This window comes from Geotrypetes seraphini, chromosome 3 (genome assembly GCF_902459505.1).
Source record: "Geotrypetes seraphini chromosome 3, aGeoSer1.1, whole genome shotgun sequence".
Classification (NCBI taxonomy): Eukaryota; Metazoa; Chordata; class Amphibia; order Gymnophiona; family Dermophiidae; genus Geotrypetes; species Geotrypetes seraphini.
Window position 1 is genome coordinate 243,474,353 of NC_047086.1, and position 27,601 is coordinate 243,501,953.

Sequence of the window (27,601 nt, forward strand, 5' to 3'; positions counted from 1 at the left end):
ATTTAACAATGAATGTAACCATTAAATAACTTCCCTTTTGTTTTATTATTATACGTAGAAATATCTCATCTAAATGTATTGATATCTGTTTAAATAAGTTTACTTTTCTTACCCAAATTATTGTATGTCTAAATGATATGTTACCTAAATTTTTGAACAATTTGTACATCGCCTAGAATTTTGAATAGACGATAAATCAAACTATTTAATAAACTTGGAAACTTGGATTTATCTATTATATTGCAATAATATATGCATGTGCAGTGTCATAGTTATGTGAGGAAGGGAGGGAGAAAAGGATTGGTAATGTATTAATTTTGTGTATTTTAAGTGCGTTATGTATAATGCTCATGTTTAATATATCTGTCAAAATTTGAAAATCAATAAAGAATTAAAAAAAAAAATTGGATCATCCTGGATAAAGGTTTAGATCAGTGTTTCTCAACTCGGTCCTGGAGAACCCCCTTGTTTTAGTTCATAAAATAGATGTTCATGCTGGACATAGCCAGCATTCGAATATCCATTTCTAATGTATTTTAAAACAGGCTGTATGTCAATAGATCTTGTTCTAAAATACATGAGAAATGGAGTCCCATATCTGACATACAGACTTGGCTGTCCATATTCTGAGCTGGATATCCTTTCTAAAATGCTGCTCCACAAGGAGCAACAGGGCAACATAAGTTAGGGGTGAAAATACAGAGAGGAAGGGGATGAGAGAGAGCAAAGGTATGTCAGAAATACTGCACACGCCAAATACGTCTACGATTGATTTTCCGAGTGACTTTGAATCGTCAGTTTCTTAATTATATGAGAAATTGTGATCGTGAGTTGCAAAGGCTCCCGAAGCAGGCCATAGAGGCCGAAACACGTGCCGTGTCGGGCCACCGCACAAGACTATGTTTTGTTGAATACAATTGCATCGTTCTCGAACCTCCACTGTTGTTTGTCGGTTCTGATAGTTGCTCACACTCACAACTGCTTTTATTCTGTTGATATACTTTAGATAAGTGCTTGATTTATGCCAATAAAAATATGTAAACATTTGTTTCCGTGCAAATAACATTTTTGGTGACAGGAGTGTGATAATTACAAAAGTCAGCCACTTAACATGAGCCCCCTTTTCCTTTCTGAAAAGTGCAGTATTTTTTTGGTGTTTAGAGCATGGCATGGTTGATTTAAAGATGCGTTCCAAGTCTGACTGTCCTTTTAAGGATTTTATAAACTTAATTTCAGCCCACCCTTTTGTATTTTGCCTGTATTTCTCTCTTTCCTTTATTTATATTGTAGTTCTAACTTTTCCATTCTTTACAGTATGTCCTTTTGTCTTATTTGTTCATTGTTTTAATTGATGATGGTTTTGTTACAGTTTGTCCCCTCCTTGATTTTATTGTATAACCACCTTGAAACTGTTGATAAGACGGTATAACAAATGTTAAATAAACTTGGGAACTAGGATGGCAGTTCTACATGACATATCACTTTAACTTGCATTCACAAAAGCGCTTCTTTCTGTAAGGATAAGGAACAAAGCCTGCTCCTCTATTGTGCTCCTTTAACACAGAGAAATCATGCCCAGGAAGTATGAGGCCACTCCCAGCTCTAGTCAGTTTGGAGCTGGAGGGCTTCAAACTACCACAAGCTTCCAAGGATAAGAACAGTGGATGCAACTGATGAATTTCACCACTGTCTTGCATCTGGAAATGTCAAAAGGTCCCATTTTATGCTCCTCATTACTATGTCGCTTTTAGTGCTTTTGAAGAATGTGCATCTTCCTTGCGGCAAGCGCTCAGCACACACTGAACTGCTATTATTAGGACAAGGGACAATGATGGCTTTCATATCACATAGCTTTTAAGAATCTGCATGCCTGCTGGCAGCATTGCAAATTCCAGGGACCTTAGTGATAGCAAAACATTTCCCCCTCCCTCCCCCACTGCCTCTCTGTCTTGCACTTTATTCCCTTCTCTTCATTTCATTGCTAACACAGCTTTGGGAAACATAGGCTGTCATTTTGATCTCAAATCAGACAAACATTTTGCAAATATTCCAGTAAGCCACAACTAAAATGTAAGCGCAGTGGTGCAACCACAGATGCTAGAAATCCAACGGATGAAAGGTGGTAGCGTATATGCAAAGTTCATTTGGAATTCGTTGCCAGAGAATGTGTTAAAAGCAGTTAGCTCAGCAGGGTTTAAAAAAGATTTAGACAAGTTCCTACAAGAAAAGTCTATAAGTCATTATTAAGATGGACTCGGGGAAATCCACTGCTTATTTCTAAGATAAGCAGCATAAAATCTGTTTACTCTGCTGGGATCTTGCCAGGAAACAGGATACTAGGCTTGATGGATCTTTAGTCTGACACACTGCTATGCCTGGATTTAGGTTGAGGCAACAGAGGCACATAGGATCTCTTAGGGAAAGGAAGAGATAGTGGATGCTTCAGATGGGCGGACTGGATGGGCCATTTGGCTTTTATCTGTCATCATGTTTCTATGTTTTAACTGCCAAGGAAGTCAAATTTTAAAGACAGCAAATACCTAGGCTAAATACCACCACTTTCTAGCAAGGTTGATGCAAAATTATTGGGAATTCTAGGCCAACCTCAGCCATAATTCATTTTCAGGTCCCTAGTCCATCAGTTTCTCTTCCAACAATTCTATGTAAACACACCCTTTTAAATATGAAACTTTGATTTGCCTGTAAAACTGTACGCTGATGGTTCTTTGTGTGGCTGTCAGCATTTATTGTTTTGCTCAGAATGCAATTGATTTTTACTGATTCCCCCACACACACAGAAGGAACTACCCTAGGCAATTATCTAGACCAGTGTCTCTCAAACATTTTTAGTTCTGGCACAAATGTTTTTCATGGCACATTATAAGTGAAATTATAAAATTGCAAAACCAACAAGAAATTAAATTTGAGAGTTATTTAAAGTTCTTTAAGCTATATATGCGTCATTGTAACAGTGTTGAAATTAAAGTAGATAGAATAGAATTACTAATTAATGCGATGAATATGCTTGCTTTTGAGTGCAAATTAACTCAAAATCCGGCTCGATAGTCAACAAGCAAACGTGCATTTCATCATCCACTATCTGCAGTCGTTGTCTTTATTTCAATTTAATTTCTGTGAGAGCTGAAAATCCAAGTTCGCAAAGATAAGAAGATCCAAACAGTAACAAAGCCTTGATTGCTTTGTTGCTCAAGTTAGGATAACTACAGCATAAAAAATAAAACTAAAATTATTTGCCATTAGTTTTCAAGGACCAATCACGTCAAAGAGTGATACTTGTCTGGGTGCACACAGACGCTCATAACATTGGACAGACTCTTGCATATGTAACGTACATGTCTTCTATTCTAGTGTATACTTATGAAGGGAATTTTTAAAAATAAAGTCAAACTCTGGAATCTCTTGTGGCACATCTGGAATCTCTTCAGGACACACAGTTTGAAAGACACTGATCTAGACTCACCTCAGCTTTCTCAAGGGTACATGCGAGCATTCCTATCTTAATTAAGGGCTGAAGGTATTGATACAGATTAGATAAAATATCTATATCAATGTGCTGATTTTCTTTCTTTCATTTTCTGCTCTTTATCCATCTTTGACATTAACTTTTAACATTTAACTGTTCTTCCATTTTTCTGCTTCCTCCTCAAATTTATCTACTTTTCTATTTCTCCCCTTCCCATCTATCTGTACACCATCTTCTCCCTCTTTCTTCTCCCCTATTCGCATCTATCTATAAACAACATTTTTTCCATTTTCTTCCTTTCCCCACTCCTCCCATCCCTATGCACCATCTCCTTCCTCGCTCTCCCCTTCTCCTTCCCCAACCCTAACATCTCTGTGCATCATGTCCTCTCTCTCTCTCTCCCCTTCCCCTCCATCCCTGTGTACCATCTCCTCCCTCTCTTTCCCTCTCCTATGGTCTGACACCTCTCTTCCCCCTTTCCCTCTCTTATGTTCTGGGATCTTTATCCTCTCCTTCCCATTGGAATCTCTCACCCCTCATTCCTTTCCCTTCTTCCCCCTTTGTGGTCTGGTATCTCTCTGTCTTTCCCTTATTTCCGTCCTTCTTTACCCTCATCTGACATCTCTCTTTTGTTCCCCCACCCCCTTCCCCATCCAGTGTTCTAAGAACATAAGAACATAAGAACTGCCGCTGCTGGGTCAGACCAGTGGTCCATCGTGCCCAGCAGTCCGCTCACGCATATGTTCTGATTTAGTACGAACCTGTCCAAATTTGTCTTGAATCCCTGGAGGGTGTTCTCCACTATGACAGACTCTGGAAGAGCATTCCAGTTTTCCACCACTCTAGGTGAAAAAGAGCTTCCTCTCCTCCCCTTCCCCTCCTCCCATGGTCTGGTATCTCTATCTGCTGCTTCCCTTTCTTCCCCTGGAAGTCTAAGGCACATTTCCTTCCCTTTCCTCCTCATTCCCGTGGTCCAGCATCTTTTTACCTCCCCCCCCCCCCGATCCTGTGCTTGCTCACCCGGCACTGCTGTAACCCTTCGGACATCGTCAGTGTCAGTGAACTAAACACACTGCCTTTTGGCGACCCAGAAGCTTTTTCTCTGCACAGAGAAAGTTTCTGGCTCGCCGAAGGCAGCATGTTTAGTTCACTGATGCTGATGACGGCTGAAGAGTTACAAAAGCACCAGGTAAGCAAGCATAGGATCCCGTGGGGTGGGGGGAAAGGGAGGAGGGACTCCAAATAGGTATGCGGTGGGGTGGCTGGAGAGGCAACAGGACTCCGGATAGGTGTGCATAGCGAGGAGGATGATTCTAAATGGGTTGAGCTGCTGTAGGTTCCCCGGACAAAAGTTCTTAAATTGAAAAGTCGTCCGGACTTCCGACAGAGTCCTCAAAGAGTGGACATGTCCGGGCAAATTCGGACATGTGGTAACCCTACCATTACACCAGCCCATGTCATTTCTTTTTGTTTCCAAAAAAAATCTCTAAAATCCAACTCAGAGGAACAAAGTAACCAAAGGTTTACAATAGCATGTTGTTTTTTTTTGCTGCCCACAACAGGAAGACACTGTCAGACATCAGCATAAATAAACCTTGCACCTCTTAACAGATGAACCACCAAACTGGGTCAGAACTAAAGTCCTTCAGGACTAGCACCCTGTCTCCAACAGTAACCAACAGCAGATGCTTAGAGGGTGGGTATAAACAATTGCCAGGATCATCCGTTTCCAGCAGTCACGGAACAGAATGCACGACCGACGAGGGAAGAAAAGGCCACCAAAGCAAGAGAGAGAGAGAGGCTGAACTTACTCATTGAACTCTGCCCGCTTAAGGAGCTCCTGAGACTTTCTACAGACCCTCCAGCTTTCAGTTTAGGTTTATCCAGAGGATCGCTGTCAGGCTGTGGGGACTGCGGGGAGCCCGGCATTCCATCAAGATTGGAGTCCTGGAAGACATTTCCAAAAATATCAGTCACGAGGGTGAACAAAACCTCACCACTACTTCCCAAATGCAACACACGTGGGAGTCTTTTGTCAGAATATCTCATTTCAATCTGTCTTCTCAGTATATTATTCACCAGACTTCACTAGCCAAGAATAGAAATGCAACCATGTTTTTCTTGGTTGTTTATCGGCAGGAGGCAATCATTTTGCCTTTTTAAGAGTTTGCAAGCTTCTTTAACACTTTCTCATCTTCCACAACATTCTGTTCTGGAAGTTTTGTAAGGGAGAAAACCAACGTGACTGAAAACATTACAACCTTGTTCAAAGTGAAGGGGAATATTGTAGGCTTGGAAATATTTGGCAGAGCTAAATATTTAGCAAAAGGAACAAACCCGATAGCAGCGGGCTGTGCTACTCAATAATTACCCAAACTACATGAAATTCAAGTTGGGGGAATTATTTGGCAGCACAGCCCACTCAAAAATACATGAGAAAATTTGCCATCAAGTGTTAAGTTGTCAAGTTTGCAAATCAAAAGTGATTATATGCTACACTTGAAAAGCATAACCCAGAGGCCCTGTCTATTTCATATCAGTTTCATATGTACATTTCTAGATCGACACCTCATTCGGAATCACACATAATGTTTTATCAGTTTCATTGGAATATGCATGGGTTTTGAGTGGTGGGTTCATTTTACCTGTGATTTCTGTGGCATTTTCTGGGATATTTTTTAATAGACAGAAGTGCATGTGTGTCTTTATAAAATAAACCCGTAGTACCGTGTTTCCCCGAAAATAAGACACTAGGTCTTATTTTCGGGTAGGTCTTATTTTTTTCATGTACAATGATCATCTCTCCCTTCCTCTCCTTCACCCCAATTCTTTCTATTTCCTTTCTCTCCCCCCAACATGTGAAGCATCTTTCCTCCTCTCTCACCCATCCCCTTGTGCAGTATCTTTCTATCCCTCCCTCCCATCCCTTGTTCAGCAGAACCCTTGAAGCTCCTATCCCTCCCTTCCTCCCATCCCCCATCCCCCCATGCAGCATCTTTCTATCCCTCCCACCCCCCACCCTGTCGCGCCCCCTCCGGAACTCTGACCCATCTCTCCCGCCCATCCGAACCCCGACTGCGAGACCGAAATACCTGGTAACAAGTAGCAGTGTCAGCAGCACAGGCTGCATCGTGGCCTTCTCATGCCCAGGCATTCCTCTGCTGCATCACTGATGATGTCATCAGCAACATGGCACACAGAACGCCCGGGCGTGAGAAGGCTGCAATGTGGCCTATGCTTCCGACACTGCCTTTTGTTCCCAGGAATTTTGGTCTTGCGGTTGGTGTTTGGATGGGAGGGAGAGATGCAAGCATCAGCGGGGGGCGGGGGTGAAGGGGGTATACGGTGTTGCCGGTGACTAGAGCTTATTTTTGGGGGTAGGGCTTATAAAACCTACCCCAAAAATCATGCTAGGGCTTATTTTCGGGGAAACATGGTAGTTCACTTGTTCTCCCAATCTATTATAAAATTATTCTCACTGAGAGCAATTTTATAAAGTGAGCCTTCTTTCCTTTATAGAATAGGCTCCAAATAGATGCACTTTATAGAAATACTCTCAATGAGAATAATGTTATAATAGGTTGTCCAGATTGGTGTAACCAGATCTCTACGAGCTTTTGTGAGAAAGATGAGCCATTATGCCAGCTCTCACACCTAGATTGATACGGCTCTCTACAGAATGGCCTGCCATAGTAGGCTTCTCCAATCCTTTTCTATTGTGAGCCACATTTTATATTTTGTAACATTCAGAGGGCTAAAACATTCATTGTAAAATTTTGCCGCATGAGTCTCTTTCCCCTTACCTGGCTTCAGCTGCGGAAGAAAGAGTGGGCTTCCTGCTTTCCCACTGAAACAAGGCTGTTTGAGTTGGTCTCAGAGTTTCAGGTTTACTGAGACTTGAACCAGAAGACTAGTCTGAACTTATGGCTCAAGCTTACAGAGTTGAGTCACAGCAGGGAAGTGGGAATCCCCCTATAAGCACCACAAGCATTGCAAAGCTTCTGAGGACCAGAAAATAACATTTGGTGGGCCAAAATCTGACCCACAAGCTATAGGCCAGTGGTCTCAAACTCACGGCCCAGGGGCCACATGCGTCCTGCCAGGTACTATTTTGAGGCCCTCAGTATGTTTATCATAATCACAAAAGTAAACTAAAACAGTTTCATGATCATATGTCTCTTTTGCTATAAATTACAATATTATTATTAAAGACTTAGCCAAAAGGAAAGACTTATAAACTATAAAGAGCTTTTCCTCATGCAAAATTGTCTTTTCTTTAATAAGACATTAACTATTTTTTTCTGAGGCTCTCCAAGTACCTACAAATCCAAAATGTGGCCCTGCAAAGGTTTTGAGTTTGAGACCACTGCTATAGGCTGAACAAGCCTACCCTATAGTGTACTCAGCATCTGGAATTTAATGAAAGAAATGAGCTTTCTAACAGTGTGATGTCACCACAAAGCAAGGGCAGGAAGAAAACAGTGCTTGTTCCCCCCCATACTGCCTCAATTAAATATGTTCAGGCTGGCGTGGGCAACAGGCAGGAGAAGTTGCTCGTGTTGGTGAAGATCTACAGGAGGTACGAGGTGGGGTGAGGGATGGATGGCACGAGCGTGGCATGGTGTGGTGGGGCGGAGAGGTGCCGGTGCCCTCACTGAGATGGCGCCTGGGGCAGTCCAGCACTCCCCTTTATTATGCCACTGAGGATAACTCTGTTGCATGATATAACGGGAGGCACATAGGAGATGTCATGTTCTACAGGCAGAATCCCTACAGCAAAGAAATGTACTGCTAAACACAAGAAATATGTACTGAGATGCTTACTGTATCACCTTCCTATGAAGGCAGATGCTTACAGGACTACTGATTGCTGGAAAAACTACAGGAATTAAAGCAGGGTTTACTTCTCATGAACTACCATTTGATTTACAGCAGGGGTGTCAAAGTCCCTTCTCGAGGGCTGCAATCCAGTCGGGTTTTCAGGATTTCCCCAATGAATATGCATGAGATCTATTAGCATACAATGAAAGCAGTGCATGCAAATAGATCTCATGCATATTAAACAAACCTTTTTTAAACCCTGCTAAGCTAACTGATTTTGCCACATTATCCGGCAACAAATTCCAGTACTTAAGACCATCAGCCCAGCATGGGGTAGCTGCTAAAATATCAAATAGAATATTAGAGGTTATTTGAAAAAGAATGAAGAGCACAGCTGAGAATATCATAATACTTCTGTAGAGGGTCTGTATGTTAAAAACTATGTGCGGTTCTGGTTGTTCCCTGTTAAAAAGAACAAAGTGGAACCAGAACAGCTCAATGACGAATAAAGAGGATGAAACACCACCATTATTAAGAAATGCTAAAAAGACTAGGGCTTCTTAGCCTGGAAAAGAGACGACAAATAGGATAATAAAATGTTTTATTGCGTATTGTGTTGACAGTGGCATGCAGCATACCATACCATATCCTGTATTGTTATTTAAATATTTTTGCTGCTGTAATTGTCTATTGTTTATGTTTGATTTATTCTTGATGTATACATCGCCTTGAGAGAATTCCTTCAAAGAGGCAGGAAATACATTTTAATTAAAATATGATTAAAGTTGAGAGGACTGGAAAAAATAAAAACATCCTATAAAAACAAGGTGGAACTATATGAAAGTAATAAGCAGCAGGCTGAAAACAAATCCTAGGATGTGTTTTCCACTCTGTGCATAATTAAACTATGGAATGTGTTGTTGAGAGGATGTGGATCAGGCACCTAAAATAATGGAGTTCAAAAGAGGTTTGAACAAGTTCCTGTAAGAAAAGTCCATGAAACTTGGAAGCCAGATGGACTATCTAGGGATGCACTAAAGTCAGCAATTGTCGCTAAACCTGTTTTCACAGCTTTAGCGACGATCGCTGTTACTGACCCGATGCACAAAACGGCCCACCGCGTGTTTTTCTCCTCGCCCATTTTCCGATCTGGCCATGCAAATATAAACCATGCCATCTGGCCATGCAAAATAAACAAGCGATTGATACACTAACATCACTTGGCTATTTTGCATGCTGAGGGAGGAGCCTAAATCCCTTGTTGGTCAAGCCAATTGGTCAAGCCAATCAGGGCTTTAGGCTTGACCAATCAGGGTCTTAGGCTCCTCTCTCAGTATACTGTATACAGAGGGATGTTACTAAAGCCTGATTGACTCAAATGCCTAAGGCCCCCACCCCTTGGGAGGGGCCTTAGGCGACTGAACCAATCAGGGCCTTTGGCCCCTCTCCATGAATCACATGATGCACTGGGGAGGGGAAGGTGCGTCATTTGGGACTGGCGGCCGAAGCAGGAGCCTCTGTGCGGGCTTCCTGCTTCCAATATTTTAAAAAGGTATGTTGGAGGTTTGTAGGGGAGGTTTGGGGTGGGCGTCCCGTGGCAAGAGGGATTGGGCATCCCTCCTGCCATTTTTTTTGGGGGGTTACAGGGGATGGCGGGGGACCTCTGGTGGAGGGAGAGAGTGGGCATCCCTCATGCTGCATTGCTGCCGTGGTGGGGTGAGGAGTCACATTGGCAGGAGGGAGTAGGTATGTCTTCTGCCATTTTCACTGCCGTGGGGACGTCACAGTGTCCTAACAGCAATGACAGGAAGCTGCTTCTCCTGTCACTGCTGTTAGAGCTCTGTGCATGTGTCAATCGCTCACTGAGCGATTGATCGATCGCGTTTGCATGCAAATGATTTGCACCTCCTTGCAAATCATTTCCATGCAAACTTGATAGTACATCAATTGCTGCTAGAGAATTGGCCAGCAGCGATTGAGTTGCTATCTTTAGCACATCTAGCCCCATGACTGTTTTTTGATTTACTGGGCACATGAGACCTGAACTGATTACTGTCAAGAGACACAATGTTGGGCCTGATGGGCCTTGGCCTGACTTTGCATGCGTTATAGCTTTAAAAAACACATACTTCAAGGGAGCAATCCTTCAGCAGGAATTCAGATTTACAATGTCAAAAATCCAACAGATTACAAGGGGTACTGGATGGCTGTGGCTACACAATTTCTGAGCAGGAGTGAAAAAACTTCCATATAAGGGCTTTGAACAGTGAGCTGAAGTCAGAGAAGGTCTTATAAAAATATTAACGTTTGTAAAAGTGAGCGCAGGGACACATCTTATCCTCATTGGGTCTGCTTACTACTAGCTCAGGCTTTCAGAAGCACATAAAAAGAGTGTATACATTTTGGTAAACAGATAATTTGCACATATCCATGGGAAGAATGAAAATGCTAAGGAGTATCTCTGCTGAAATAATTTTCTATGAATATATTTTTTTGGGGGGAGGGGGGGCAATGGAAAATACAGAAGTGTATTTTTTTTTTCTCCCTAGTATTTGATTTGAGGAATGGAGGAGTAGCTTAATGCTTAGAGTTGTAGGCTGGGAACTGGAAAACTCATGGTCAGTGGCATAGCAAGGGAGGTTGCGCCTGGTAGTGCCACGCCGTGCACCCCCCACTCTTCCCTGCCCCTTGATAACCCCCCACCTCCCGCTTACCTCTTGAAATGTTTACCAGCGTGAACAACTTCTTCCAGCCGCTACTCATGCCGGCCTCGGCGCCCTTCTGACATCACAAGGGAGCCAAGGCCGGCGTGAGCAGTAAGTGGAAGATTCTGCTTGCACCGGCCAATATTTAAAGAGGTATGCAGGGGGCGGAGAGGAGGAGAGGCACCGGTACCTCCCATGAAGATGGCGTCTGGGGCGGTCCACCCCTGCCCACCCTTCCTACACCACTGTTCTTTGGATAGGTCAATTAACCCTCCATGCCTTGGGAGAAGTCAATGACAAACCACTCATCGTGCCAAAAATCCATTGAGTCAATTCTGACATAAGAACATAAGAACATAAGACTTGCCTCTGTCGGGTCAGACCGGAGGTCCATCGTGCCCGGCAGTCCGCTCACGCGGCGGCCCCTCAGGTCCAGGACCTGATAGTGCTCCTACCCTAAAACTCACATATGCTTTTCGCTTTTGTCCTGTAGTGTAACCTTCTATCTATACCCTGTAATCCCCTTCTCTTTCAGGAAGTCATCCAGTCCCTTTTTGAAACCCAGTATTGTACTCTGTCCTATTACCTCCTTTGGAAGCGTGTTCCAGGTGTCCACCACCCTCTGAGTGAAGAAAAACTTCCTTGCATTCGTTTTGAATCTGTCCCCTCTCAGTTTTTCTGAGTGACCTCTTGTTTTTGTTGTCCCCGCTAGTCTGAAGAATCTGTCCCTATCCACCCTCTCTATGCCTTTCATGATTTTATATGTCTGTATCATGTCTCCTCTCAGTCTCCGCTTTTCCAGGGTAAAGAGCCCCAGTTTGTCCAACCTTTCGGCATATGAAAGGTTCTCCATTCCCTTTATCATCCTAGTTGCTCTCCTCTGGACCCTCTCAAGTATCGCCATGTCTTTCCTAAGGTACGGCGACCAGTATTGGACACAGTATTCCAGATGCGGTCGCACCATTGCTCGATACAATGGCAGGATGACCTCCTTCGTTCTGGTAGTGATACCTTTTTTGATAATGCCCAGCATTCTGTTCGCTTTCTTTGAGGCCGCTGCACATTGCGCCGCTGGCTTCATTGTTGTATCCACCAATACCCCCAGGTCTTTTTCTAGGGTGCCTTTCCCCATCTCCCTTCCTCCCATCGTATAGCTGTACATGGGGTTCCCTTTCCCGATGTGCAAGACCTTACATTTCTCCACATTGAAGCTCATCTGCCATCTTTTTGCCCACTCGCACAGTTTGTTCAGGTCGCTCTGTAGTTCTTTGCATTCCTCAACAGTTTTTCAACAGTTTCAACAGTTTCAACAGACTCAAGGGCTCATCTGGATTTGGTTTGAACACGGACTTTTGCCTCTGTTCACACTAGAATTTTCTAAAGAGATGCTTGGTATTAGAAAACAGAATTAAAGCAGAACTGTATAGCTATCTATTTATTCAACTTTGTATGTGCTATTAAGTATCAGCAAGCTTCTACACTCACATAACGAGTTGCTGGGGTCTCACTGTTGACTGGTTTGTGGCCACATTCCCTTTACTTCTCTGTTCTATTTTTGCAACGCTGCAGAAAGGACAGGGCTCTCTGATCTCTGACGGTCCCTTCTGCCTCCTCAAGTGGCACTGTAAATCTGCAAAGGACCTCTCACTGTCATTTACAGCAAGTCCTTCCTCAGCCTGATCCACGGTTCTCCTTGTACTCTGACACATTCTTAGAATATTACAGAATGCAGAAGAGCTATCCAAAGCAGTCCACAACGAGAAACTGCTGACTGGCGAGGAAATCACACGTATGTGTGGTCGGAAACCCATCTCCAAGAAACCTATCATTACCATTCTGCACAGACATCAGAAAATGGCTTTAGTGCATTTAAGACCACATCTCAAGTGATACAACAAGAACAGAGAATAAAAAAAACAAGAAGAAGAAAACCCCCTTCCGATCACTAGTGTAATGGGCCCTATATTCACCATTTCAGGTTTTACCTATGGTTTTAAGTCTGATCTTGCTTGCACTTTGTACATGGCTGAGACTCCAACTTGCCAGCCCATAGACAAAGATGCTATATGTGTGGTTTGATATGTCTGGGTTTGGGGCTTTTGGTCTAGTTGCAGACCTGGTGAATTTCATTACTTCAGAGGGCAGGCGACGACAGAAACAATGATCCTGCTGACCAATGGTTCTCAGTTCAGTCCTTGGGCCACACCCAACCATTCTGGATTTCAGGGTATCCAATGAATTAGCTTGGGATACAATGGAGACAGGGCACACATCTCTGTTTCAGGTATATTCACTAATGAGATTCTGAAATCTTGAATGGCTGGGTGTGTCCTCAGGATGGGGTCAAAGCCACTTTTGCAAAGGATCATAGGAAAAGAATCTTTTTCTATGTCATCCAGAGAGCAGGAATGGGGTTATTGGACAAAAGGGGGAAATCAGCATAGCAATGTCTTCCTTAAAATAACTTTAAAATCCCATTTCATGCCTTTGATGGGGCTTGTTGAACACATGGCTGAGGCTTTTTGCTATTTTATGCCCCAAGGCATTTATTACGATCTCTGAACGATAATAGGGTAGTCATTCCTCACATCTCGAAGGCACATCTTGCGTCAACTAGAGATTGTGCATTTTTTTTTTTTTTATTTAGTTCCGCGGTTATGGAATAACCTGCCCATAGTCTTAAGAAAAGAAGAATCCTACATAAATTTTAAAAGACGTTTAAAAGCACATTTTTTTTCAATTGGCTTTCCCAAATTAGAAAGGAGTTAGGGACTGTGATCTGTGTTTATATAATGGTTGATTTTGTAATGGAGAATTTTTAGCTGTCTGTATAAATTATGGTTCATTGAGATTTGAATATTTTACTGTTTTGTCATTAAAATGGTTTTTATGGAGATGTAGTTTGTTATAATATTTATGAAGAAAAAAATAATTTTTTTTAAAACTTTTGTTCTTAATCTTTCCTTTTCTATTTTTAATGGAGGTCTTTTCCTGATGAATGTGATTTATACATTGTAAACCGTTTGGATCCTTTTAGGTCGTTATGCGGTATATAAAGTTTTTAATAAACATAAACATGTAACCAATGTCCTTAAGAAAATGTGAAGAATGGATGCAGCTGACATCTCTAGAGTAGGGGGTTTTCAACCCTGTCGTTGGGATACATGTCGGGTTGACAACCCCTACTCAATGGTGTAGCCATGTGCCCCCTAATCCACTCTACTCCACTGTTTGAGTGCCTCCCCCTTTCCCACTGCTTGAACACCCCGCCCCCCCCCTCCCCCCACATATCTCATGAAATGTTTGCCAGTGTGAGCAGCATCATCCACCTGCTGCTTGTACCGGCCTTCTGATGTCACATCCTGGTCCCCAGAAAGGAGCTGAGGCTGGTGTAAGCAGCAAGTGGAATGTTTAAGAAGGAAGGTGGGGGTCAGAGAGTAGGAGAGGCACCAGCGCCCCCCTCCCCCATGAAGAGAAAAATATGGTGAAATGAGTACAGACAAAAATCATTATTAAACAAGGTGTTCCAATAACTAACACAGAGAGTTAGTAGAAGAGAAAACTCTCCCAAGGTGTTTAAAGCCTGCAGGTGCCATGCACCCACTGGTACAACCACTAGATGGTGCTATTTGTCAAAATAAATATTTGTGTTCTCTAGCTGTTTTAAAGTGATGATCAGCTGCTTGGTAGTTTGAAGGAAACTGTATGCACTTAAGAGGGATTTAAACCAAACTGCACAAAAGAGGTTTATTCAAACCAAAATGACTAGAGCCTGCCAAAAGGATCTTTCTTGAAAAAAGCATACTTACTGAAATTTGAAACTTGACAAACTCCTTGGTGATGGAATGAGAGAAATGGCAACAACCGCAAAGAAATAACAGTGTATTTGCAGAGTGTTATGCAAGGTCATCCTCAAGGGTACAAAATTCTGTCCCCCCAGCAGCTTGCGGTGCATGTTAGAGCACAGGGTACTTCAAGACTGCATAACAAGCGTTGCCTATACATATTGGAACGGCAAGTAAGTTCTTCATCCTGCAGTCTAAATCTTGAAGGGTGGTTTACCAACATTTTTAAACTATCAAACTATTAGTGTCAGCACTGTTCTTAGCATGGTCCAGCAAAACCCATCATAGCACCATCCTGTACTTTACCACAAGGTTCTAAACAACACAACAGGAATACAGCTAGAACCTGCAAGCTAACTACTCCATTTTCTCTCAAAGATCTCGTTTCTTGAAATATCTTCTGAATAAGGGCCATTTACAGTCTCAAACCTTCACACACAACGTTACATAACATAAAATCAATTTATAGATTGCATAACCATGAGGATCCATGCGGTTTACAAAAGATTAACCTAAGTCACAAATAAAACTCTGAAGAAATTAGTTACCCAGAAATGTAGAAAACAAATGTCTTCACATGCTTTCCAAGAATGACATGGATAGGAAGAATAGCTGCTTAAAATCTTTGTCCCAGAGGGCAACCTGGTAAGACAATGTTCGTTCGTGATATCTTTTAAACTTACATCCCTTTGCTGAAGGGTAAACGAAAAGAGCATGAGCTTTGCGGGAGATTTTTGGATTGAAGACTGTGAATACATCTAACACAGTGGTCTCAAACTCGTGGCCTGGGAACCACATGTGGCCCACCAGGTACTATTTTGAGGCCCTCGGTATGTTTATCATAATCACAAAAGTAAAATAAAACAGTTTCTTGACCATATGTCTCTTTAGCTATAAATTACAATATTATTATTAAGATTTAGCCAAAAGGAAAGATTTATAAACTAGAAAGAGTTTTACCTCATGCAAAATTGTCATTTCTTTAATAAGACATTAACTATTTTTTCTGAGGCCCTCCAAGTACCTACAAATCCAAAATGTGGCTCTGCAAAGGGTTTGAGTTTGAAACCACTGCTCTAACAGGTATGAGGGTGCCTGACCAGTTATAATTCTATAGTAAATGCAACCAAATTTGAAAATGATAGAGGCCTCCATGGATAGCCAACACCACCACCCCAGTTAGGAAGCACTGAGATTGGTCGAAAAGAATCCCCGATGGACATGCTGCGTTATGTTGAGAGAATCACCATCTTACCTGCTCAGACATAGAGCTGCTGTATTTCTTCGACATCCTTTTCTTCATGGTCTCTTTCACCGACTTCACCTTCTTGCCCAGGGATATGCGGGAAGTGGTGGGGGATTTGATGACTTCTTTATAAACCAGGTCTCCTTCTTTGCCCTGCAGAGTCAAACACAGGATTTAATGTGTTATGTAAACAACAATTTCCATACTGCCCGTATCAGAATATTTATTAATTTTAAAAAAATGTATAAACCGCTCTATCCTACAATTCTGCATACAGCACTGAAAAATGGCACCGAACAAATTGTACATTAAAGCCCTGATTCTACAAATGGTGTCTAGTGGCTAGGCACTGTTTGGCGCAGTTGTCAATCAAACCCTGGGCGCCATTTACAGAATTGCCGGTAGATGTTAAATCCTTAGGTGCATTGCTATTTAGGTCAGGGTTTTCTTGGCTTAAATGGGTGCATCTAAGGTAGGCTCCTACCAGTGCCTAACTCAATCCACACCCAAACTCTGTCCCTAACCACATCTACTTGCCATGTATTATTTATTTTAGGTATTTATATACTCCCTATCAAAGTTATCTAAGCAGAGAGATCTCTTAGAGAGAGAAAGAGATAACGGTTACTGTGGATGGGCAGACTGAATGGGCCATTGGCCTTTATCTGCCATCATGTTCCTATGTTTTAAGTTTACAATCAGGCACTCAAGCATTTTACCTGTCTGTCCTGGTGGACTCACAATCTATTTAACGTACCTGAGACAATAGAGGATTGAGTGATTTGCCCAGGGTCACAAGGAGCAGCATGAGCACTGGTAGGTGCCTTGGTATAGACGTTTACCTTTAAATGGTAGGTGCTTACCAAGTTAAGCATCTACCAGATAATTAACCTCCCCTTTTACAAAACCGCAAAAGCAGATTTTAGCACCGGCTGGCACGCTGAATGATGTGGGCTGCTCCGACGCTCATAAGAACTCTATGAGCGTTGGAGCAGTGCACAGCATTCAGCGTGCTGGCCGGTGCTAAAAACCACTTTTGCGGTTTTTGTAAAATGGGGAGGGTATTTATTTTTTAATAGCACTTTAAATTATCAGTGCCAATTAAAAAAATTTAAGTCAGGCACCTAAATCAGCTAGCGTTATTCTATAAATGGTGCTCCGAAATGGGTGTCGTTTATGGAACAGGCTTAGCAATGGGCTCCACGGCAAACTTTTAGGCTAGGGATTTATACCAACTGAAACCTAATGTAATTCCCTGTGCCTAACTTAGGCGCAGATAAAGCGTATCCCGTAACAATGGGTGCAAATTGTTGGAAGGCCCATGAATTGCCAATGGCCATACCCTCTTTTTGTATCCGCACAGTAGAATTTACATGCATCTCTTTATAGAATATACCGTATTTGCCGGCGTATAAGACGACTGGGCGTATAAGACGACCCCCCAACTTTTACAGTTAAAATATAGAGTTTGTTATATACTCGCCGTATAAGACTACCCCTTCTTCCGCACACCTTCTGCACAACAAATAAAACTTAAAAGAACATCAGAATTTATTTCAACAATTTTAATTAATTCACTAAAGCAATAGAATTCTTTTCCTACCTTTGTTGCCTGGTTTCTGCTTTCCTCATGTTCTCATTCAATTCCTTCCATCCACTATCTCTCTTCCTTCTGCATCTTCCATTTGCACTGTTACTGTGCCTCTCCCTTTCTTCCCCCTTCCAAATTGGTCTGGCACCCATCTTCTTCTCTCTGCTCCCCCCATAGTCTGGCATCTGTCTTCTTCCCTGCCAGCGTCTTCTCCCTACTCTCTCTTCCTCATTTCCTTTGTGTCCTTCTCCCCCCCCACCCTTCCCATGGCCTTTCAGCGTCCTTCTCCATTCCTTTGTATTCCCCCATGTGCTTTCAGCCTCCTTCTCCCTCCTCTGTCTTCAAGTGCTTTCAGAGTCCTTCCCCCCCCCTCCTGTCTTCACCATGGCCTTTCAGCGTCCTTCTCCCCCCCCCCTCCTTCTCTACCGCCCCGGTTGCAGCACAGCCGGCCAGGTTCCCTTACTTTTGTGGCACTTCCCCGACCGACCGACAACAGCCCCGGTCCGACAAACCTCCCTGCCCTTAACCGCGAATCTAAATTACCTTCTTACAGCAGCTGTAAGAAGGTAATTTAGATTCGCGGCTACAGGGCAGGGAGGATTGTCGGACCCGGGCTGTTATCGGTCGGTCGGGGAAGTGCCACAAAAGTAAGGGAACCTGGCCGGCTGTGCTGCAACCGGGGCGGGGAGGGGCGGGCCGCCCCTCTCCTTGGTAGCCACTCGAACCGCGAGGCTACTCTCCTTCTCCTTATCTGCCCTGCCTGCAGCACAGAGCCGAACGGAAGTCTTCCCGACGTCAGCACTGACGTCGGAGGGAGGGAGGGCTTTGTTTAAGCTTTGTTTAAGCCCTCCCTCCCCTCCGACGTCAGCGCTGACGTCGGGAAGACTTCCGTTCGGCTCAGTGCTGCAAGCAGAGAAGGTAGGGAGAAGAAGAGCCGCGTACATCCAGAAGACTGAGTACATCCAGCCCCGCAGGAGCCCCGCGACCCTCGGAGGCATCCCCATGGGATACCCGCGACCCTAGGGGGCGTCCCCACGGGATCCCCGCGACCCTAGGGGCGTCCCCGTGCAGCTCTCTAATGTAAAGTAAGGGCATGTAAACAGTACTCGGCGTATAAGACGACCCCCGACTTTGGGGAGGATTTTAAGGTACTGAAAAGTCGTCTTATACGCCAGCAAATACGGTACCTAAAAGATACATACATAAATTTTACTGCCCAACTCATACCCAACCCCCACCCCCCCCGAGGACTCGCTCTGCACATTCCCCATGAAATACAAAGCAATGACCACAGACCATTAGATCAATCATCATTAAATATTCTTATTCATTCGCTCGTTATTTCATGCTTGGATTACAGTAATGCACTATACAAAGGAATCACTAAGAAAGAAATAAAACGTCTTAAAATTATTCAAAACACTGCCATTAAAATTATTTCAAAAGCACGTAAATACAATCATGCCACTCCTCTTTTAATCAATGCTCACTGGCTTCCTATAGATCATCAAATTTCCTATAAAATAATGTTGTTAACTTACAAGACTAAAACTTCTGGCCAACTATCCATCCCCTATTTAAGATACATTAACACTATGCGCACTAGCATTTTTTCTGTCACTGCCCCTACCATCTGGAATTCAGCACCAAATTATATAAGAGAAATTACATCCTTTGATAAATTTAAAAGTAACTTGAAGGCTTTTCTTTTTAAAGATGCATATGGTGTATAATAGTCCTTTTAAGAATGGTAATGTAAATCTGTTTCTTGCCATCTTTTAATCATTTTAGCTTATTTTACATTATTCTAGACTTTTTATACTTTGTTCCCCTCCTTTTATTTTGATCCCTCTTCTCCTCTCTTTCTCTTTATACAAATTGTATTTCTGCCCTTCTCCATCTTGTATCGGTAAGTTACTGTTTGTCAGTGCGTTTGATTGTAGTATTGTTTGTAATTTGTTTTTAATGTACGTTCTTATTATACTTTGTTTTTATATTATGTAAAACCGCTTTGAATTTTTAATAAGGCGGTATATCAAAATTTTAAATAAACCTGAAACCTGATAAACCTAAAGAAAGTTTAGAACTCTGCTTCGTGCAACATGTGGCATAGAGTTCCAGAAAGGTTCATAAGTCTAAGGACAAGGATTTAATACCCTGCAAGCGCATAAATTATAATTATTGCTAACTAGTGCTGGTAATTGCTTGCTATTGTCCAATTATTAGCACAGATTGGCTTTTTTACTTTGTTGTGGCAACAAATTGGATGTACCCCCAAATTTGTACGCACAACTTAAAAGTGCTGCCTACAAACTACAACGTCTACATATAGTTGTTATTTGAGCCCTCTGCACCAGTTTTCAAATTTCTACATGTACTTTTATTTTGCAAATTGAATGTCCTTTCTCTGCTATCCAAATGGAAACATTTTTGATAAAGGAAAACAAAAAAAAGTATCAGAGACATTGGTTGCGAGTGTTTTTCTGTTTTACATGTTAGGTCTTAAATGATGCTTTTATTTTTATTTGCATTTCAGAAATATTTTCCCCTGATGAAGGCATGCTGAAACATGGCTGTGTAGGGTTGTAATGTTTGCTTTTACTGTTTTTGTTTTCCTTTGGATACTCCATTCTACCAGGCCTCTCCAGTTTGCAATATATATTTTTGATATTGAAGAAGCATGTATGTTGTTCTTGTTCCTGTCCTTGGAATACCTCCCCCAAATGTGGGTTATCAGTGTGCATAGAGCTCTATGCACAGACTTGCACAGGATGTCAAATATTTCCATGCATAATACATTATTTTAACAATGCAAATGGTTTTGATAATTGTCTTCCTAGTCTTTATCCAGTCAAATTCCCTAAATGCTCAACAGATGCTACCTCAGATTGGATGTGGCAGCCACTTTTACATTACATTACATTGGTGTCTTCTATCCCGCCTATATCTTCCATTTCTAGGCAGTTTACAACAAGAGTTGACCTGGGCATTTCCACGGAGAATACATGGTTAATAGATGTAGTATGTGTCGAGATCTGTGGAGGGTTGATCAGGTTTAGTTAGATCATTTGATAAATTTCTTGAATAGAAAGGTTTTAAGTTCTTTCCTGAATGTTTTGTAGTTGGGCGTTATAGTCAGCAGATTGGAGAGGTGGCGGTCTAGTTTCGCTGCTCCGGTGGGTGCGGGGGAGGTACCGATTTGCCTGCTAAACATAGCCATAAATGTTTCCAGTTACTGTGCGAAATAGCTGGTTCATTTTTTAACACTGACCATGAATATTCAGTGGAGATAGCCAGCTATTTTGTGCTGAACTTTTGCGTTTAGGTGCCAAAACGCTATTTAACCAGTCAGCGGCCATTTCTGACTGGTTAAATATCTTCGAATATTGGGGGGACAGTCCGGTCAAATAGCACATAGCAGGCTACTCACCGATATTCAGCGGGAAATAGGTGGCTATCTCTCATTGAATATCCAGGTCACCACCAATATTCAGTGGCTGGCTGGCTAAGCTCAGTGATCAGACAGACCCGCTTAAAAATCAAGTCTATCTTTAACCGCTGGGACTTAGCTGGGCAGTTGATAAATATTAGCTTAGCTGACTATGTTTCAGCTGGCCAAAAAAAACACCCTTATATTCAATGCCGGTCACTAGAAATGGCACCGGCACTGAGGGGAAATTCTACAAATGGTGCCAGGAGCCCTACCCATGCCTAAGTTAATTAAGAAACGCCATTTAAAATGACCAAAAATGTCATCCAAGATGGCAATCAAGGCAGAAGCGTGAAGCGCAGCTCCTTGCTTCACCGCCTGTATTATCTTACCAGCTTGTTCTTTGGGACGTGTTCTTCGTTTGGGGAAGATTTGCTGATTCTCCTTCGCTGTTCCGTGATAGGGAAAAGGAAGGGAACCTCACGACCGAGACCTCCGGTGGTTGGCAGCACCAAACCCATTATACAAATGAAGTTGGACGCTGGAATTGCGCATCAGACTCCAGGGACGACCCAGGCTTCGGGAGGAGTGCCAATTACATCGACAAACCTTAGCTCTAATCAGGCTTCTTTGCGCCCGATCCCAAGGCAGCCTCCTCTCCAACCTGAAGGTGATATTACGGCGGTGGAACCAGCAATTCAGCGGTCCTGTGAAGGTGGACAACTAATGAGCCCTAGAGGAGAGGCGGGAGGAATGCCTTTGGAGAGACAGTCCCCCACTAAAGACAGTGCAACATCGATGTCTTCCACTCCACAAGTTGGTGAGAATAGTTTGTCTTTACCGGTTCAATTTGGGGAGTTAATTAAACCTGCCCAAGTCAACTTAGACAACCTGTGGAAGGCAGTAGTGACCATGGACTTTAACCTTAAAAAGGCTTTAACTGTAGTTCGTACTGATTGTGCTACCATTAGTATTCAGGTCAATGCACATGGGATTATTTTAAAAGAACAGAGTGAGACTATTGTGAAACATCAAGAACAAATAAATCAAATAAAAACTTTGGAGACAGAGACTGTAAAAGAAAGATCTTATATACAGAAAAAATTGGAATATCTAGAAAATAAACAAAGAAGAAATAACTTAAGAATACTAAACTTCCCAAAGTCACCAGCAATTGCTCCATTAGCAATGATGCAGAAGTACTTAAAAGAAATTCTCTTAATTCCAGAAGAAAATTTACCTCCAATAATTAGGGCTCAGCATTTGTCGTTGAGTGGAAAAAAACTGCTTGTCTCTACTCCAGGACGAGAAACAGAACAACGGAAAAGTGATTTAAACCTGACTAATTTTTTGGAGGACTCACTTGAAATAAAATGGAAAGAACCATCCTTATTGTGACTTTTGCCCTAGAGTTTGATAGGGATTTATTCTTACAAACATACTTTAGGCACTTTAATGATAAGTTTCTTGGTTCCATTGTACATGTTTTTCTTGATCTCTCTAAAGATACACAAAAAAGGAGAAAGGAATTTCTAAGTTATAGACCCATAGTCTTGGCCCTTGGTACTCAGTTTCTTTTAAAAAATTTCCTGCAAAATGTTGTATTTCTTTAGAGGGAAATAATTTTTTATTTGAAACAATTAAGTGAATTTATTACAGCCAGATAAGGGGGTAGAGTCACTTTAGGTCCAATTGTACCAGCCACAGTTTAGCGAACCGGCTGTCTGGGTGGTTAACTATGTCCCTGATTCTGTCTAAATAGACTAAGTATTTGGTTTTCTTATTTTTTCTTTTCTCTGTTCTTGGATCTAATAACATTATGTGGACTAAATAATTAATTAATTTTTTGTTTGATGTTAAATCAACTACATTTATTTTGTTGGATTTTATTTTGCAAATTCTCTTCAAGTGTGTATACTTGTTGCATAAAGTAAAATTTGAATAAATAAAAAAATAAAATAAAATGACAATGACAATGAATATTAAAGTTAAAGCACCTATTGGCGCCTAAAACAGTGCCTAAATGATGCCTGCTTAGGTGCTTTAGTCTGCCTAATGCCACTGTGGGCGTGGCTAACACCGAAATTGATGTTACGCAGCCCAAAGTGCCTATGTAGGTGCGATTCACGACAAAGATGGGTGCCGGAAATCTAGGCCTCGAAAACCCTGGCCTACATTTCCAGCACCTATCTTTCCCGGAGGCACAATTCTATATATAGCACCGACGCGTGATTGATGTGTGATCAGCGACTGCTTTTTATGCGGCCACCAATATTGGCAACGTATAGAGAATCTGAGCCTGAATGTCCAGTTTTGCTGCAGTCTGCGGGAGATAGCCAGCTGTCTCCTGTGGTCTGAATATCAGCCCCTGGGTCTTTTTTACGCTACACAGGCCAAATCCCAGTTGAACATGTCCCTCCTTTGCTGAAGAATGCACACTGGTTGCTCATCCCGCTTCGGATTACTTATAAAATTGCTCTTCTTGTAGGGTTATGAAATGGTTAACTGTTGTTTAAAATATTGCTCTGGCCTACATAGCTGAAAACAGTGTACAATCTATTGACCTCATCTGCCTAAAATGTATGTCCCTACCTTATCACATTGTAAGCTAAATAGAAAAGAGTTTGAGCCATGATGTACCCTGCCCTTCTGTACATTTAACATTTAGAACTGTAAGAGTTAGATAAGTGACCTGCTAGTGTGAGCTTAGAACCAATGAGTGTTAAGAAAAGTATCACGTGAAAAGCTTTTTCTAGAATTCAGTTGTATAGCCAGAAAAATGAATAAATATCTCTGTAACTTCCTGGTTTCGGCACTTCTGAGCCAGCTTGGAGCTCAAGGGTCCAGCATGCATTCTGTAATAAGAACATAAGAACATAAGAAGTTGCCTCCACTGGGTCAGACCGAGGTCCATCTCGCCCAGCGGTCCGCTCCCGCGGCGGCCCATCAGGTCCGTGACCTGTGAAGTGGTTTCTGCCTATTTCTATAAACTACCTTTAGTTATATCTGTACCCCTCTATCTCCTTATCCTCCAGGAACCTATCCAAACCCTCCTTGAACCCCTGTACAGAGTTCTGGCCTATCACATTCTCTGGAAGCGCGTTCCATGTGTCCACCACCCTCTGGGTAAAAAAGAACTTCCTAGCATTTGTTTTAAACCTGTCCCCTTTCAGTTTCTCTGAGTGACCCCTAGTGCTTGTGGCTCCCCACAGTTTGAAAAATCTGTCCTTATTCACTTTCTTCACGCCTCTGACTTTGTGTGAACAAGTGACCTTTCATTCTAACTTTCAAAACTCTACAGACTAACGTCCCCGCATTCATAGATAGACTTCCAATTCCATACGATACCCCCAGAACTCTAAGATCCGCTTCACAACAATACTCTTAATATTCCGTCCCTAAAAATAAGCGGCTCCCGTCGGGCTTCTATCTTTTCAGTCACTGCTCCTTCAATTTGGAACTCTCTCCCTTTATACATCAGAACAGAACAAAACTTGGATAAATTGAAGAGTAGTTTAAAATGCTTTCTTTTAAAAGATGCCTACAACTGATTTATCCTTTTTTTAAATAATTTTTTAAAAATTATTATGCACTCCCTACCTTGTCATATCCTATTGTTTCTATCCGTTTATGTTCTCTTTTCTCACTAATTGTAGTTCTCCCCTTTTTTTCCTTTTGTTTTCTTGTCCTCTCCCCATTCAAGTTTGTCTGTCTCGTAAGGATTATCTTTATTATTTGGAGTCAGTCCCCTAATTAATATTTAAACAACTTTTATTGTACAATGCTTTGAATTTTTTGCTAAGCATTTAATCAAATTTTAATACTATGAACTATTTATTTAATTCGATTTCTATCCTATTGTCCCCAAAAAGCTCAGAATGGGTTACAGATTAGACCAGGGATCTCAAAGTCCCTCCTTGAGGGCCGCAATCCAGTCGGGTTTTCAGGATTTCCCCAATGAATATGCACTGAAAGCAGTGCCTGCACATAGATCTCATGCATATTCATTGGGGAAATCCTGAAAACCCAACTAGATTGCGGCCCTCAAAGAGGGACTAACAGGTTATAATTTGCAGTGGATTTGCCATAATTTCAGTACAAGTTTACATTATAAGTTATTATCCTAACTTGACACATACTAGGGGTCTAATACATAATACATAATGTATACCGTAGTTTACCAATTACAATTTACCATAGTTATCATTACAGTGCAAGTTTTCCAGGACAAGTTTTATAATAATTGACACACATAGATAGTTTACAGGTTGGATTTGCCATAGTTACAATGTAAGATTTTTCATTACAAGTTTTCCTTACGTCACACATCCTGGGTTCTGGTACCAATACTCATTTCTTTGTAATCCTTCGGTCAAGGACAGGGTGGGGGGGTTAGGTGAAGAGGCATGTTTTTACTGCTTTCCTAAAGTTGAGGAGTCCTTCATTTTAGTCAAAGGACACCACCGGAAATTTATTTATTCATTGGGTCTTATTAACCACCTTTATGAAGAGATTCACCTAAGGCAGTTTACAGCACAGTTCAACATGAAACTTACAATTTTGTTCACAGCATTACAATAGTAAAATAACCATATATAAACATAAATACAAGGCATGAGGTAAAACTGAAAATCAGCAAATTGAAATTTAATAATAGGACTACAAGGAAACACTTTCAAAAATATATTAACAGATAACAGAATTTCTGTAATGGCTGGGCTGTCACTTTAAATGCCATGTCTATCCTGCTTTTATGCTGTTTTCCTACTCCAGACCTTGGCAGGGAAGAGAGCTGAGCCCACTAGCAGTAGCAGGGCAGGGTTTATCTGGGGGTGAGGGGCAACAGGGTCACTTGGGTTTAACCTTACACAGATAAGGGACTTCCTTTGGAAAAAAACAATATTTGTTTGATATTATTTTAACTGAACATAAAATTAATTCCTCATCTGCTTCATTATCTTTTTTTTTTTTAGCTCCAGGACTTCTAATTTTCAATGGCCTGAGCCTTTTCAATTCTCTGAAAAGCCCTGTAGCAGGACAATTTACTCACTCACGGCTTTGTGGCTTCCAAGACTAAAGTGATGCTAATGCTGTTAGCCGAAAGCAGTCACTCCTTTGTTCCTCACAGGGGAGAAATGTGTCACTTTTCCAAGAACAACCATGGGTGTATAAGTGCCTTACCAATCTCCAATCCACCACATTCCTAGCACATTACAACCTATCTTTAGACACTTTCAACTTTCTCACTCTGCCTGATCGAACCCAAGCATGGAATAGCAACCTGAAACAGGCTTCCGACCAACTAGCTCCTCTACTTCCTGCTAGACAACTGAATACTATTGGATCTCAAAGACCATGGTTTACAAAGGAACTTCTTCTAAAGAGACAGGTATGCACGAAGATGGCTCTGTATACCAACTAGGCTTTGATTACTGGCCTTCAAGTTCATTGCCTCATCTTACAAAGAAAAAATCAGGAATGCAAAGAAATCCTATTATTCTCCCAAAATTGAGCAACCACCAAATACTGCCATCCTCTATAATACTTTAAAAAAACTTAACAATGTTTCACCGAGGGAGGTGGTGGAGAGGAAAATGGTGACAGAGTTCAAAAAAGCATGGGATGAACACAGAGGATCTCTAATCAGAAAATAATGGTCTGTGTCCCATATATGGCCATTCAGTTGAGAATGGGCTAGAGTGAGCTTTGACGGAGACTCCAGAAAATGGAACCTAAGCACAGTACCGGGCAGAGCTCTGGGTTTCTGGCCCAGAAATATCTAAGAAAAAGGACAAATTAAATTAAATCATTAATTTATAGAAAGTGTATGGTGGGGCAGACTGGATGGACCGTCATTTACTATGTTACTATAATCAGTCATCTGAAAACATGACATCCACTGCATCATACTTCGAGAGGAAAATTAAAGATCTGAGAACTAGAGAAAGACACGGGGACAAATTTTTCCCCATCCCTGCATGAACTCATTTTCCCGTCTTGGCGAGTTCTTTTCCTGTCTCTGCCCCATTCCTGCAAGCTCTGTCCTCATCTGCACAAGCCTCAAACAATTCAAAATCATAAGTGTTCGAGGCTCTTGCGGTTAAGGCTGAGCTTACAGGAATGGGGAAGGGACAGGAAAAGAACTCGCCAAGACGGGAAAATGAGTTCATGCAGGGATGGGGAAAATTTGTCCCTGTGTCATTCTCTGGTTCTCAGGTCTTTAATTTTCTTCTCGAAGCCCTGGATCAGTCTAAAAATGTTCTTATGCTATCTTTAGATCGCTCTGTAGCTTTTGATCTTATCAATCACACACTTCTCTTAGATTGTATACATCACATAGGCCTTAAAGATCTGGCAACTGACTGGTTCACTTCCTATCTCACAAATCATTTGTATACAGTTAAACTCCGCATTTTGTACCTTACAATCCAGATTCAGGAGTACCACAAGGCTCCATTTTGTCATCTCTCCTATTCAGG

General features: G+C 41.9%; 1 protein-coding gene across 4 annotated transcripts in view; it reads right to left on the reverse strand.

Moving 5' to 3' along the window:
* SASH1 (SAM and SH3 domain containing 1) overlaps positions 1 to 27,601 on the reverse strand; it is a 512,910-nt gene that overhangs the window by 60,895 nt on the left and 424,414 nt on the right. For all 4 annotated transcript variants that reach the window (XM_033936578.1, XM_033936577.1, XM_033936580.1 and 1 more), the window contains 2 exons: positions 16,111 to 16,254; positions 5,296 to 5,431 (listed from right to left, as the gene is read on the reverse strand). In XM_033936578.1, the coding sequence (XP_033792469.1) occupies positions 5,296 to 5,431; positions 16,111 to 16,254 (280 nt within the window). The remainder of the gene's footprint in view (positions 1 to 5,295; positions 5,432 to 16,110; positions 16,255 to 27,601) is intronic.